Raw genomic sequence first — 14486 nt, 5'->3', positions numbered from 1 at the left:
CAAACTTGAATGTATATAGAAGTCAACTGAGGATCTGGTTAAAGGACAGATTCCATTTCAGGAGAGCTGGGGTGATGGGGTCTAGGGCAGGCCCCCTAAAATATGCCACCATGCAAGATCGATTATTTGGGTTATTTTGAATTCAAGTGACTTACAAAGCAGTGGTGCAGGAAGGACACTCAGAGCCCCCTGTGTCCCCCTGCAAGCCGGAAGTCAGTCTCCTGTGTGAAAGGTACCCTCCTGTACCAGCGGGTAAAGAGAACTCCTTATCACCAGAGCCTGGGAACGCAGCACAGAGAAGCTGTATAAACAGCACTTGTTTTTCCTTCACCAATTTACTACCCCAAGCCCAGACTTGTCTTGTCAATTCCTCACAAATTTCTTGTATCTGGTATAAAGGTATGCACACTGACTGCTTCGCTCACTTCCCTTGAGTTTCATATTTTTGTGAACTCCCATATGAAATTAAATGTGTTTCTCTCCTGTTAACCTGTCTTAATTCATAATTATATTAATTATTAATAATAAACTGATTAATAATATCAATTATCTAATGCATAGTTTAATAATTATTTAATAAAAATAATTTAGTGGATAAACAATATTTAGTAAATAAATCAATAGTATTCATATTGTTTATTGTTACTAAATATTGTTAATAATTGATTAATATGTCATTTAATTATTCAGCCAGCCAAAGTACCTAGAGAGGAAGAAAGGAAAGTTTTTCTCCCCTACACCTGAGATTTTGTATTTCAAAAAACTTCCAGATGTTACTGGTGCTGCTGGCCTACGGACCACACTTTGAGTAGTAAGGCAAGGGCAAGGACTTCACGAACTTATAGAACATGTTCCATGACTTATTTTTGTCTGCTTAGTAATATATAGTTGCATAACAGAGTTCTTTCTACTTTAGTTGACGCCTCTGAGGCGGCGACATGCTAGTTGAGTTGCTGAAGGTGACAAGGGGCCAGATCTGAGAAGAATGGGGAAAGAACTTCCCAGGCAGAGAGGAGCCAATGTGAAGTCTCTAAAGCAAGAAGGACTCACTTTTCAATGGCCTGTGTGAATATAGCGTGACAAATGTGATGCTCAGTTTGTTTCATTTTAGGGGAAGATAACATTTAAAAAGGGGATGCATCAGTTCATCCTTGAAAATCAGTTCTTGAAATAGAAAATCAGAGGATATTACTCACCCTGTGCTCAAGGCAAAAAGAGAGTTGAGTCCCACGGCTCAAATTTTGGGTGATTCTTTGTTTGTTTGTTTGTTTTAATGTTATTCATTTGAGAGAGAGAGAGAGTGAGACAGCAAGCAGGGGAGGGGCACCGAGAGACTGAAGCAGGCTCCCCGTTGACAGCCGAGAGTCTGGTGCGGGGCTTGAACTCATGAACCGTGAGATCATGACCTTAGCTGAAGTCGGACACTTAACGAATTGAGCCACTCAAGTGCCCCCATTTTTTGGGTGATTCTAACTCCAGTGTGATATCTGTCATTCATATTTTTCTCTAGACAGCTCCACAAACTTATGCATGAGGAAGAGGTGCCTGCAGTAAAAGAGGAATGATTTAAAAGAAATTTTCCACTAAAACCCCCAGGGAAACTTCCTTGGATTCTCTAGTCTCTGCTTCTCCTCTGGCACTGTAAGTGGAGTTGTTCACACTGTAGAAAGAAGAGTGAAGGTTTGGGCAATATTTTCATAACTGAGTGTCCTCAAACCTGTCCACCCACACCTCTTCATTCCCTGGGTTCACCATCCAACCCTTCTTGTTCTGAGGTCTTATTTAGCTGAGAGTCCTGGTTGGTGCTGCCTGGCTTCTGGTTCTGCCTGGCCCCTCTCTTTGGACACATCTGTAGTGCCAGAAAAGAGATGTAGCTCCCTCACTGTGGCCTGCAAGACCCTCTCCAGGGAAGAGGCATTGGATGTTGGCAGTGTTGGGATGCAAGAATTTTATTGTACCCTTCAAGATTCTTCTGGCTGGTCTAAGAATCAAATTGACATGAGACAGATTAATAGGAGAATATCAAATTTAATTATGTATGTACAGGGAATCCACATAAACATGAGAGATTGCAAAGACCAGCAAAATGAGGTATATATGCTCATCCTATACTAAGGAGAAAGGGGTGGGGGACTGGGACTTCAAAGAGAAGGAAAGCAATTCACGGGAAGATGAATTGGGCCATACAGAAATAATGAGACACAAAGAGGAATTGTAGCAGACTTTTCTAGGTTCCTCCCTCTTCCAAACCTAGTTCATATTACACAGTAGTTATTGATGGTGATAGCTCTCTTCCTGGAGCAGGTCATCTGTCTAAATTCTTTCAGGCAGTTAGGGGGAGGGTCAAAGTTTCTTCTTGAGTCTTTTGGGCCTTGATGGTTTTCAGCTCAGAATAATCTATGTGCCAAAATGGCACATCTTAGGACAACTCATTCTGAACCCCAATAGCAGCTTCAACAGCAATAGTGGGCCATACCAATGTCTTTTCTGGAGTCTTGGAGGTGCCACAGGAAGACTTCCTGCACAAACATTAGTGGCCTTGACTTGGAAACTTCTTGACTTCTCTCGAGAGGAAGAGAGAGAGGGAGAGTCAGAGGGAGAATCTGCAGACAGTTCTACAGGGAGCCAGAGGAGAAAAGGAGGAAAATGCTGGTCCCCACATGTTTATTAGGGAACACGTGCATCAACAGATACAAAACATTCCTGGGAGGGGGAAGAGAGGGTGGCTGGACTTCTTGTGATTTCAGGTAGGTTCAGAGTCCCAGATACATATGGTCTTGTGACATTTTGGTTTCTGGTTTTAGCCCTTGGCTGTTGTATAGAGGGTGTATAGAGGAGGAGGCTGTGGAAACACCTATTAGGGAAAGAGGCTGGGGTAGGGATGGCTTCCAGGAGATGGTGGTGATTCCAGGAATCAGGTGAAAGAGGGACAACAGAATAAAGCAAAGAACCACTAATAATTCCTTAAAACCAGAGGTGCCTAGGAGAGAAGGTAGGACAGGATGACAGAGGAATGAGGTTAGAAAGGTTGTTAATTGTATAATTCATAACCTGACACTCCTTTACTATGTGTTTATTCCCCAGGATTCATCTTAGATTGGACCCAAGGAACAATGTTTTACCTGATGGTCTTTATTTGGGCTGCTAGGTGCTGGGAGATAATTCTCCATAGGTCTCTCACATTTCTGCATGTCTTGGGAGCAGAGGCACTGATAGCTTTTGTTCTAGACTATCTCTTCAAGGATGTTTGTAGTCAAGGACCTTGGATGACAGAAATAATGTCTCTCACTGTAACAGAGGGCAGGTTCATTTACCGTGCAGTATAATAAAGGTTGGGTTTCTTAAGCGCAGGGGTCCTTGGGTGTGAGGCAAAACCTCTGTGTGTGGCATTATCTGAACAGTTTCCCATCGCCTTGAAGGGGGTGGGGAAGCGCAAGGGGGGACCAACCTAAACATGAGGCTTGTGCTACTTGCTGTGCTCTGCGTAATAGAGTCTTTTGCCTCAGAGCCAGGAGTCTTCTGTCCTCTGTCAACGCTCATGAAGCTTGGTAGGCTAACCCTTCATAGCTCGTGACACTAGGTGTCTGCTTTTTGAGAAGCAAAAAATTAGTTTTGAGTCTGGCTTTTTACTGCACTCTCAGAGGTAATGAATCCTGTCTGCTGCACCCTTGCGTAGCCCTAGCTGAGGTAGGATTTAGGCCAGTAGGATCCATATCCCTTCCAATATTAAAACGCCTTGGCTTATGAATCTGAGCTTTCTGTGGAGGCAAAGGGCCACCAAATACAAGGCGAATATTTCACTGATGTAGAGACAAATGCCAAGAACCCAGGCACTGCTTGGCTTACCAAATAGAATAGAAGAGGCTGTTACCTCAAACTACCACAAGGAACACAAGCCAGGTTAAAATTTAAAAATTAGTCTGCTATGCAGGAAATAATGACACAAAGGTGACAGTAGCCAAATAGGATTTGGCCACGAGATGACTCTAGCAATGCCCACTTTGGGGATGGGCAATGAAATAGGACAAATTCTCTATAGGTACCTAGTATTACCTTCTCAAGTAGGTACTTATTCAAATTACCAAAATGGTAGCTTTAACAGAGTAAGTTAATGCAATTTAGCAATAGAAGCAAGCATTGACTTTAGCCTTCAACTTGATTAGTAGAATCGGTCAACATATGCTACTAATTTCAGAAACAAACTATTTAAACATTTTAGGTTAGGGGCGCCTGGCTGGCTCAGTTGGAAGAGCATGCGACTCTTGATCTTGGGTCATGGGTTTGAGTCCCATGTTAGGTGTAGAGATTACTTAGATAATAAATACACTTCTAAAAATTTAAAAGAGAAGATCACTGTAAACTATCTTCATCTTTGAAACTATCTTTAATCACTTAAAACCTCTTCAAAACATCTAAGTCTAAATAATGGGATGGAATGAATACAAATATGTTTTATGTGGAGTGCTTGGTGGCTCAGGTGGTTGGGCGTCCACTTTGCTCAGGTCATGATCTCACAGACTGTGAGTTCAAGCCCCACATCAGGCTCTGTGCTGACAGCTCGGAGCCTGGAGCCTGCTTTACATTCTGTGCCTCCCTCCCTCTCTCTCTGCCCCTCCCCTACCCATGCTCTGTCTCTCTCTCCTTCAGAAATAAACATTTAAAATTTTTTTAAAAATGTATATGTGTTTTATGTGACAATAAAATGTTTTCTTGGTGATCTGATTAATGATTTTTTGTTTTTTTTTATAATTAATGTTTGTAAATAAGACAGACATTGAAGAAGGATCAAAGAGGTTGTATTTCTGTGTGTCTCTGGAGATGCACTTTATCCAAATATGGCATTATCTGAAAAATAAAAAATCAGAAGTATTTGTTATACCACGTACACTACATTTTATAGTTCCAAAATAACCCTGAGGGCAGACAGGATGAGTACTGCTTCACAGGTAAAAAAAGTAAGCTTAGAAACACTAAGTGACTAAAAGCGTGAGACTAGTCAATGGCAGAAGCAGAACTTGAATCCAAATGCAATGTACTGAATGTCTGTGTCCTCCTGCCCAAATTCCTATGTTGAAGCCCTAATCACAATGTGATGGAGTCAAGACATGGGGGCTTTGGGAGGTAATTAAGTCACATGAGTGGAGTCCTCATAAATGGGATTAGTGCTCTTAGAAGTAGAAATTAAAGAGCCAGCTAGCTCCTTCTGCAATGTGACAACACAGCAAGAAAACAGCCCCCCGTGAGCCAGAGAGAGGGCATTTGTCAAGAACCCCACTGTGCTGGCATCCCGAAATCAGGCTTCCAGCCTCCAGAACTGTGAGAAATGAACGTTTGCTGTTTAAGCCACCCTGTCTGTTGTAACTGGTTATAACAGCCTGAACCAAAATACCTGCATCTTCTGTTTTGAAGGCTTGTATGTTTAGGTAAGACTGTCCCTCTTTCGGCCTCCACATCTCCAACTAGAAGACTGAAAAGAGTTTGGAGATCTCTGGCTAAGAAAACTCATTCCCTGGTCTATCATTCACTATTATAGAAGCAAAGAGGAGTCCTCAGAAGTCCCAAGTGCTCTTAGCAAAATCCCCAACACTTCTCATCCTTAACACTCATGGCCTGACCACCGCTTGAGACCATTAAGACCAATCTCATTCTGTTCCTTTTCCCTGTTTACTTTGGCTACCTCCAGAAGCCAGGAGTTCTGAGAGAGAGAGAAACCAAGAAACAGACTCTTCACTGTAAAGAACAAACTGACAGTTACGTTACCAGCTGGGAGGTGAGTGGGGGATGGGTCCAATAGGTGATGGGGATTAAAAAGCACACTTAGCATGATGAAAATAATAAGAATAAGAATAACAAAATAAAGGGGCGCCTGGGTGGCGCAGTCGGTTAAGTGTCCGACTTCAGCCAGGTCACGATCTCGCGGTCCGTGAGTTCGAGCCCCGCGTCAGGCTCTGGGCTGATGGCTCGGAGCCTGGAGCCTGTTTCTGATTCTGTGTCTCCCTCTCTCTCTGCCCCTCCCCCATTCATGCTCTGTCTCTCTCTGTCCCAAAAATAAATAAACGTTGAAAAAAAAATTAAAAAAAAAAAGAATAACAAAATAAAAACAAAGGGGGAAACAAAGAAGCCAGGAGTTCTGGGTTGTCCCACGTGCCCCGGATGCCAACCCCATGCTCTGGGAGCCCAAACATCCCTTCCCTAGCACTTCCCATCCTCCTGCTTTATGTTTCCCCATAGCACTTACCCACTTATAATACGTGCATCTATCCACTCAAATACCCACTGAAATCTAAGTTTTATAAGGCAGAGGTTTTCTCTATCACTGTATTGCCAAGCACATAGAGTAGTGCCTGACAGAAAGTAGATACTCCTAAAAATTTGCTGAATGAATGTGTTTCTTCCTCTAACACAGGTACATATAAAGGAAAAGAGTAAAGTGCTTTCTAATTCTTACTGTATACATCCTGGGGAGCCTGGGTGGCTCAGTTGCCTAAGCATCTGACTTTAACTCAGGTCATGATGTCGCGGTTCATGGGTTCGAGCATCATGTCAGGCTCTGTGCTGACAGCTCGGAGTCTGCTTCAGATTCTGTGTCTCCCTCTCTCTCTGCCCCTCCCCCACTCATGCTCTGTCTCTCTCTCTCTCAAAATTAAAATAAAACATCAAAAAATTTTAATTATTGTATAGGTCCAGCAAAACATACCTTCTTATTATCCTCTTCCATTTCTAAAGATTATTCTACAGCAACAAGTGTGCCCCGGGAGACTCTAAGTTTGTGAGCCATTGCCCAAGAGCATGACTACGGGTCTCAAGAGGAATGAGGTAAGATTTACCATTATTTCTGGAAAAATACATACTATGTCCTAATATTTATTCAACTACCAAATGAATATTTTCTATGTGCCTAATTTATGTCTGACACCATTCTTGGAAAAGAATGGACAAAGCAGTGAAAAAACAGACATCATCTCTGCTTAACCCTACAGAGGAAAAGAAAGCCAGGTATGGTATTGCAGGATATTGGAGAGTTCTTTAAAAGTGTTTTTTTTTTTAATTTGAGAGAGAGAGAATGAGCAGGGGAGGAGCAGAGAGAGAGGGGGACAGAGGACCCAAAGCGGACTCTTGTGTTGACAGCAGAGAGCCTAATGTGAGGCTCGAATTCCTGAACTGGGATATTGTGACCTGAGCCACAGTCAGAAGCTTAACTGACTGAGCCACCCAGGTGCCCCAGGATATTGGAGAGTTCTATTTATATAGGATAGTTTCTGATTAATTGGATTTTGAACAAAGATCTGAATAAAGTGAGGGAAAGAGAGAGAACTCCAGGCAGAGGGAACGGCATGTGCCAAGTCCCTGAGATGGGAACCAGAATGTTATGGACCAGGAACAGGAAGAAAGCCATGGTAGTTAAGTGAAATGAGGCCAGGGACAGTGGAGAGATAAGGATGAAAAGATAATTAGGGGCTTGTTCATTGAGAGCCTATAAGCACAGGAGAAGGTGTGTGGATTTCACCTAAGTGTGCTGTGAGACCATAGACCAGTTTTGAGCAATGAATAATGTATCTAATACATGTTTTAAAAAGATCACTCAGGTTGGGGCGCCTGGGTGGCGCAGTCGGTTAAGCGTCCGACTTCAGCCAGGTCACGATCTCGCAGTCCGTGAGTTCGAGCCCCGCGTCGGGCTCTGGGCTGATGGCTCGGAGCCTGGAGCCTGTTTCCGATTCTGTGACCCCCTCTCTCTCGGCCCCTCCCCCGTTCATGCTCTGTCTCTCTCTGTCCCAAAAATAAATAAACGTTGAAAAAAAAAAAAATTAAAAAAAAAAAAAAAGATCACTCAGGCTGTTGTGTAAAGAAGTGTGGGAGGCAGCAAGCACAGGGGCGGGAGGACAGCTGGCAGGCTGTACTTTGGGAGAGAGATGATTACGGATTGAATCAGGGTGATAGTGGTCAGATTCAGGACTGATTTTGAAGGAACAACTGATAGGACTTCCAGACAGATTGGATGTGGAATGTGGGACAAAGAAGAGTGTCAGACTCTGACACTATCCTAGATATCTGACACAAAAATCCTAGATTTTTGACCATTTTCTGAAATGAGGAGGGGGAAGGGGTGAGTATGTATGTTTGGGGGCGGAGGATAGGAATTCTTTTCGGCAATGGTAAATTTGAGATACCAAGTAGAGGTGGAAGTCCTCATGGATGCGTTTCAAACTCAGGAGAAAGGTCAAGGCCAGAAATAGAAATGTGGGAGTCATCAGAATTAGGATGGTATTTTTAAGTCCTGTAACAGGTTGAAGACCAGCAAACTGTCGCGTTGAGATCACCTAAAAACCAAGTGTAGTTGATCAGAAGCAGGTAATCTTATCTAAAAAGGATGTTATTTCACAGTTAATGGTGTTTATCATTTAATTGAGTACATATTTGTGAATGGTTTGCTGGAGTAATATGTTCATCATGTTTTATAAGTAATGTCCCATTTCCTTATTTTACAAATGAGGATTTTCTCTTTGCATCTGTTGGCTTCCTGGGGGAGGGGGTACTCTCTGATATCTATCTGTGTTCTCAGTTCAGTGTGGCAGGGCCAAACTTTTGGTTTGGAATGGGGCAAGTTCTCTCTTGGGGTAAGTTCACCGTTCACTGCTTTTAAGCCAGTTTCTCCAATATAAATAGTTTTCCAGTAACAAAGCCAACATTTTAACCTCCATCTATCTGTCAATTGATATAAACTCAGGAACAGAAGGGTCTTATTGTTGACCTTTTCAAACCTTAACAGTATTCAGAATAAAGTATACACTCAAAAAAAAATGTTAGCGCCCTTCTCTATATCCATGCACTTTCTACTTGTGGAAATAAAAAATAAATAAGCCCCAATATCTCTTATTTATCCTTGATGAAAATTAAAGTTGAAGCCAAAGACCTTGATTTTTAATTAGAGATTAATGAGAAAACCATGGGAAAAAATTCTAATAAGCTTGAGAATAAACAGCACCGGGTCAGTAATTACCTACCATTTGTTCAAACAAGTGTTTCTCAACCTTTTTGGTCTCAAGATCCATTATATTCCTACAAATTATTGAAGACTTTATCAAGGTTTTGTTCATGGGTGTTGTACCTCTCAATAGTTACATTAGAAATGTAAACTGAGGGAAAAAAATTAAAACTTAAGAATACAAGCCCACATTCCATTTAATGGTCAGAAGAATGATGTGATTGCACATCACATTGCTTCTGGAAAACTCCAGTGTACTGCCATGAGAGTAAAAAAGGCAAATAATATCTCGGCATCCTCATGAAAACTTTGACCCTGTGGGTTCCTGAAAAGACCTGAATACTCAGTGGTTCCCACACCACCATTTAAGAATGAATAGTTTAGGGGCGCCTGGGTGGCTCAGTCGGTTGAGCGTCCGACTTCGGGTCAGGTCACGATCTCATGGTCCATGAGTTCGAGCCCCGCGTCGGGCTCTGGGCTGATGGCTCAGAGCCTGGAGTCTGCTTCCAATTCTGCGTCTGCCTCTCTCTCTGCCCCTCCCCCGTTCATGCTCTGTCTCTGTCTCAAAAATAAATAAACGTTAAAAAAAAAAATTTAAAAAAGAATGAATAGTTTAGACTAAAAAAGAAAAAGCATGCATTTACATGCTAATTACCAGAACATTTCAATTAAGTCCATGCTTATTCTGTATCTTGTCATCATAAAGTTGAATTTCTATTTAAGCCTGTTTATTTAAAAGAACAAAGAGCTTTTCTGCAAGATTTAATGTTCCAGAATTATTGGCTTATAACTTTGGTATCATTAATATTGGTTATGGAAATTATATTTGTTAGACCCTGTTTTGTAGAAAACCATGTGTATTCGTGTAAAATGTTAAACTGTGTTTGTTATAGAAGGTGGATATTACCCTCCACTATTAAGCTTGTGAGCCTAACCAACTCTATGTGGTTTAACTCACCTACTACTGAGTAATTCAAGCAGAATAAAAGATTATGCAGATCCACTTAGAATTAGGAACACTAAAGGCCCTTGTAAAGAGTTATTTTTTGAGTAAAATTAACACATGGCTGTTACAGATTAACTTTAAAGCACAATGGAGGATCTCAGTTTTCTTTTTTTTTTAATTTTTTAACATTTTTATTTATTTTTGAGAGAGAGAGCACAAGTGGGGGAGGGGCAGAGAGAGAGGGAGACACAGAATCTGAAGCAGGCTCCAGGCTCTGAGCTGTCAGCATAGAGCCCGACGCGAGGCTCGAACCCACGAACCGCGAGATCATGACCTGAGCTGAAGCCAGATGTTTAACCAGCTGAGCCACCCAGGCACCCCAAGAATGTCAGTTTTCAATGCCACACTGTATCACCCTCTTCACACCACTTACCAAGAGCATGGGGGTAAATGTAAAGTCACAACCCCCTCATCAAAGAAGTTAAATCTCCAAAATACTGATTTTTCTTGTTGCAGATCTAACTTAATCGCGTGTTGTTTGTATTTAATACAATTACACTCTACTTTATTACTTTTTTTAACATGAAAAAAATGCCATCAGTTGCTTGTCTTGACTTGGAAACAAGTATTCACAATCAAAAGTGGTTACTCTTTCTCTTCCTCCTCTTGTGAAATAATACTACCACCACCATCAACCCCCACACCAACCTCCCTCCACATTGTACTATTGTTAATCAGGGCTTTTTGTTTGATATTTGTCATCAAAATCATTTCCATTGTATCTCAATTTTGTACATGAAATTTTTGCACAGGCAACAAATTGGTGAGATAGGTAGTCTCTGGAGCTTTTGTGGGCTATTATAATTATCTATAACAACTTCTCTCAAAATATGGTTCTCACGCCTTCAGCATCACAATTCCCTTAGCCTGATGAAAACGCAGATTCTAGGACCAAAGGAGGGCCTACGGAATGAATCAGTCTAGAGGTGGAGCTCAGGATTCTGAAAGCACAAGAAAAAGAAAATCTCTGGTCTACAGCAGATCTTATATCCACTAGCCTAGTTTACTGATGCTTTTCACCTCAGACAGACCTCCTTTAAACTGTCCCAGAACGATACTTACTGAACCTCTCTCAACCCCAGAAATTCTCCTCAAGTTTATTTATAAATCCCTCCTGTCAGTTGGGGATGGAATCCTACCATACATAACAACTTACTTTTTGCAGGAAAGTGCTTTTTCTCGGTGTGAACAAGGAGACTCAGTGTGACCCAGGAGCTCCTGCCACTGTCAGGAACGGGTTCTTTGATTTGGGTGTGAGTAAAGGACTGGTAGGCACCACTGAAATGCCTCTTTTGAACTCTCAATAAACTGACTTGATTGCTTCTTTCCACAAAGCAGTTGGAGTCACGCTTTTCGTTTATCTCCTCCAGGAGATGTTTTTTGCTAGCTTTAAGTTTTTTAATGATGTCATTGGTTCTGTTTTTAGAGGTCATTATGGTGACAAACTAATCGTCAAATGATTCTTCAGTATCCTGAAACAAATGAAAAAATACAATCAGTTGCTGCTTGACCTAGCAGCCAGTATTCACCATCAGGTTTTTACCAGTTCTTTCTTCTCCTCCTGTAAAATACCACCACCACTGTGCCCCTGACCCCACATCTCACTCCATTTTTATTATTGTTTCCTAAGGTCTTTTTGTTTTTTGATGTTTCTTCGGAGGAAAAAAAATCATAAAAAGAGGATTGTAGTAAGAAAAGATATTTTGTTTTTGAAATTGATACTATGTATTGATTCTTGCTTTTAGGAACTCTCATTGTTTCTTTTGATTATAAAAATAATACATAGTCATTGTAGACAATTAAGAAAATACAGAAAAGCATAAGGTAGCCAAGGTAAAAATCACTCTTGATCATTGTCTAGAGACAATGAAATTAACATTTTGGATGTTTCTTTCCCAATAAATATCTAAAGGGATTTTATTATAAAAAGTGCGGGGATGGGGCCCTGGGTGGCTCAGTCGGTTAAGTGTCCAACTTTGGCTTAGGCCATAATCTCGTGGTTCATGGGTTCGAGCCCTGTGTCAGGTTCTTTGCTGACAACTCAGAGCCTGGACCTTGCTTCACATTCTGTGTCTCCCTCTTCTCTGCACCTCCCCTGCTTGTGCTCTGTCTCTCTCTCCCAAGAATAAATAAACATTAAAAAAAAAAAAGTACAGGGGCGCCTGGGTGGTTCAGTCAGTTAAGCATCTGACTCTTAATTTCAGCTCAGGGTTGTGAGATTCAGCCCTATGTTAGGCTCTGCACTGGGCATGGAACGTGCTAAAGATTTTCGCTCTCTCCTTCTCCCTCTGCCCCTTCCCTGCTCATTCTCTCTCTCTCTTTCTCCTACTCTCAAAATAAATCAATATTTATTTTAAAAAGTACAGAAAAAAGACATTAAATTGGCTATGGCAGGACATGAACTTAAGTATTTCGGAAGAATTTGCTTGTTAGGGCTATAAATTTGTCTTTTCAGGCAAGTGAAGTACTTAAAAAATCAAATATGTTAAATTTATGAAAGAAGTTTAAAATATTTAAAGTATTAGCTAAGTTTGTAAATGGACTAATTACTTAGAGGTGTTTAGTATTTTCAGCTTGAATTAACTGAACATTAATTTCAGAGAAAGTGAGGGTGATCAGAATTTAAACTTTTTAAATTATATCTCCTCTAACACTTTGATTGTTTATCCTGCCTAGGAGATGTACAAATGAAATCAAATTGGGACATGACTAAAGAAAAAGAAAAGAAAACAAGGTAATTGTCTCTTATGTACTTTCGAGCTGAATTTATATTCTGTTAAAAGCCCATTATATATGTTTACTGCAAATGAAATCTAGACGTGTTAGTTAAAAGCTCACTGAGGAGATCACAAAATTTAAATTCTCATTCTAAATTACCTGGAAACTGGAGCCAACTAAAATTAGACACAGTAAGAGTCTAACAGCAAGAACATGAAGTTTTGAGTCCGATTTGGTCCCTATTCAAGCTACGCTAACTGTATGACTACAGTTAAGTTACCTTCTCTGGGCACTCAGTTTCCTTGTTTTGCTTTTTGTTTTTTGCTTTTAGTTTTTTAATGTTTATTTATTTATCTTGGGAGAGAGAGATAGAGTGAGCAGAGGAGGGGCAGAGAGGGAGAGAGATCCCAAGTAGGCTCCATGCTGTCAGTGCAGAGCCAGATGTGGGGCTAGAATTCACGAACCCGTGAGATCGTGACCTGAGCAGAAATCAAGAGTTGGAAGCTTAACCCCTGAGTCTCCAGGTGCCTCTCCTTGTATGTTAAGTGGAAATAATACCCAACTCACAGAGTGTCATAAGGATTAAATAACTTAATACATACAAGAGCCTAATATAGCCAATCCTCAATAAATGGTAACTTTATCAGGCACAGTGGGATTTGTTCAGCTGGATGTACAGTATTTTTTCATTTGGGTTTGTTTGTTTGTCCCTCCAGTTATTAATCTGTTTACTTGCCATGCAGCCAGAACCAGCTACATAATTTGTGGGGCCCAGTGAAAAATGAAATTGCAGGGTGCTGTGTTGAAAATTCATGGGCCCTTTTGAACATGGGGGCCTTGTGTTAGTGAAGAGGTCACATGCCTATGAAACTGACTCTGTGTATGACATAGTAACAGGATGGTTTCTATGGTTACTTCACCCAGTTTTATAGTCTCTTAAGTGGAGATAAATAAGGTGTATAACATATGACTTTTTAGGGGCACCTGGGTGACTCAGTTGGTTAAACATCCAACTTCAGCTCAGGTCATGATCTCACGGTTTGTGAGTTCGAGCCCTGCATCGGGCTGTGCACTGACAGCTCAGAGCCTGGAACCTGCTTCAAATTCTGTGTCTCCCTCTCTCTCTGCCCCTCCCCCTCTTGTGCTGTGTGTGTGTGTCTCTCTCTCTCAAAAATAAATAAAAATTTTTTAAAAATTAAAAAAAAATGACTTTTTAAAGAGCTTTGAGTGGCACCTCGCTGACTCAGTTGGTAGAGCATGTGACTCTTGGTCTCAGTTTGGAAGTTTGAGTCCCATATTGGGTGTAGAGATTACTTTTTAAAAATCAAAACACACACACACACACACACACACACACACACGTGTGTGTGTGTACCTCGATACTTACAGCCTTATTACCAACAATAGCCAAACTATGGAAACAGCCCAAATGTCCATCAACTGATGAATTGATAAAGAAGATGTGGTATATACATTTATAATGAAATATTACTCAGCCATCAAAAAGAATGAAATTTTGCCATTTGCAATGACATGGATGGAGCTTGAGTGTACTATGCTCATTGAAACGAGACAGGCAGAGAAAGACAAATACCATATGACTTCACTCATATGTGGAATTTAAGAAACAAAACAGATTAACATATGGCAAGGGAAAAGAAAAACAGAGAGAGAGAGAGAGAGAGGGAAACAAACCGTAAAAGACTCTTAGTGATAGAGAACAAACCAAAGGTTGGTGGGTGGGTGATGGGTATTAAGGGAGGGCACTTGTTATGGAGT

The 14486-nt window shown here is 41.1% G+C and overlaps 1 protein-coding gene across 4 annotated transcripts in view; it reads right to left on the bottom strand.

Annotated features, from left to right (window-relative positions):
- Positions 1 to 4717: 4717 nt before the first annotated feature.
- Positions 4718 to 14486, bottom strand: part of SPATA45 (spermatogenesis associated 45) — a 30540-nt gene continuing 20771 nt past the window's right edge. For 3 of the 4 annotated variants that reach the window (XM_043569205.1, XM_043569206.1, XM_043569203.1), the window contains exons 3-4: positions 11146 to 11461; positions 4718 to 4845 (exon numbers count right to left, since the gene is read on the bottom strand). In XM_043569205.1, coding sequence (XP_043425140.1) covers positions 4826 to 4845; positions 11146 to 11422 — 297 coding nt within the window. In that variant the 5' untranslated portion in view covers positions 11423 to 11461 and the 3' untranslated portion in view covers positions 4718 to 4825. The remainder of the gene's footprint in view (positions 4846 to 11145; positions 11462 to 14486) is intronic. The other variant, XM_043569204.1, reaches the window with a different exon arrangement.

The sequence above is a fragment of the Prionailurus bengalensis genome, chromosome E4, assembly GCF_016509475.1.
Source record: "Prionailurus bengalensis isolate Pbe53 chromosome E4, Fcat_Pben_1.1_paternal_pri, whole genome shotgun sequence".
Lineage (NCBI taxonomy): Eukaryota > Metazoa > Chordata > Mammalia > Carnivora > Felidae > Prionailurus > Prionailurus bengalensis.
The sequence above is the reverse complement of the archived record's forward strand: the minus strand, read 5'-3'. Positions and strand labels throughout refer to the sequence as shown.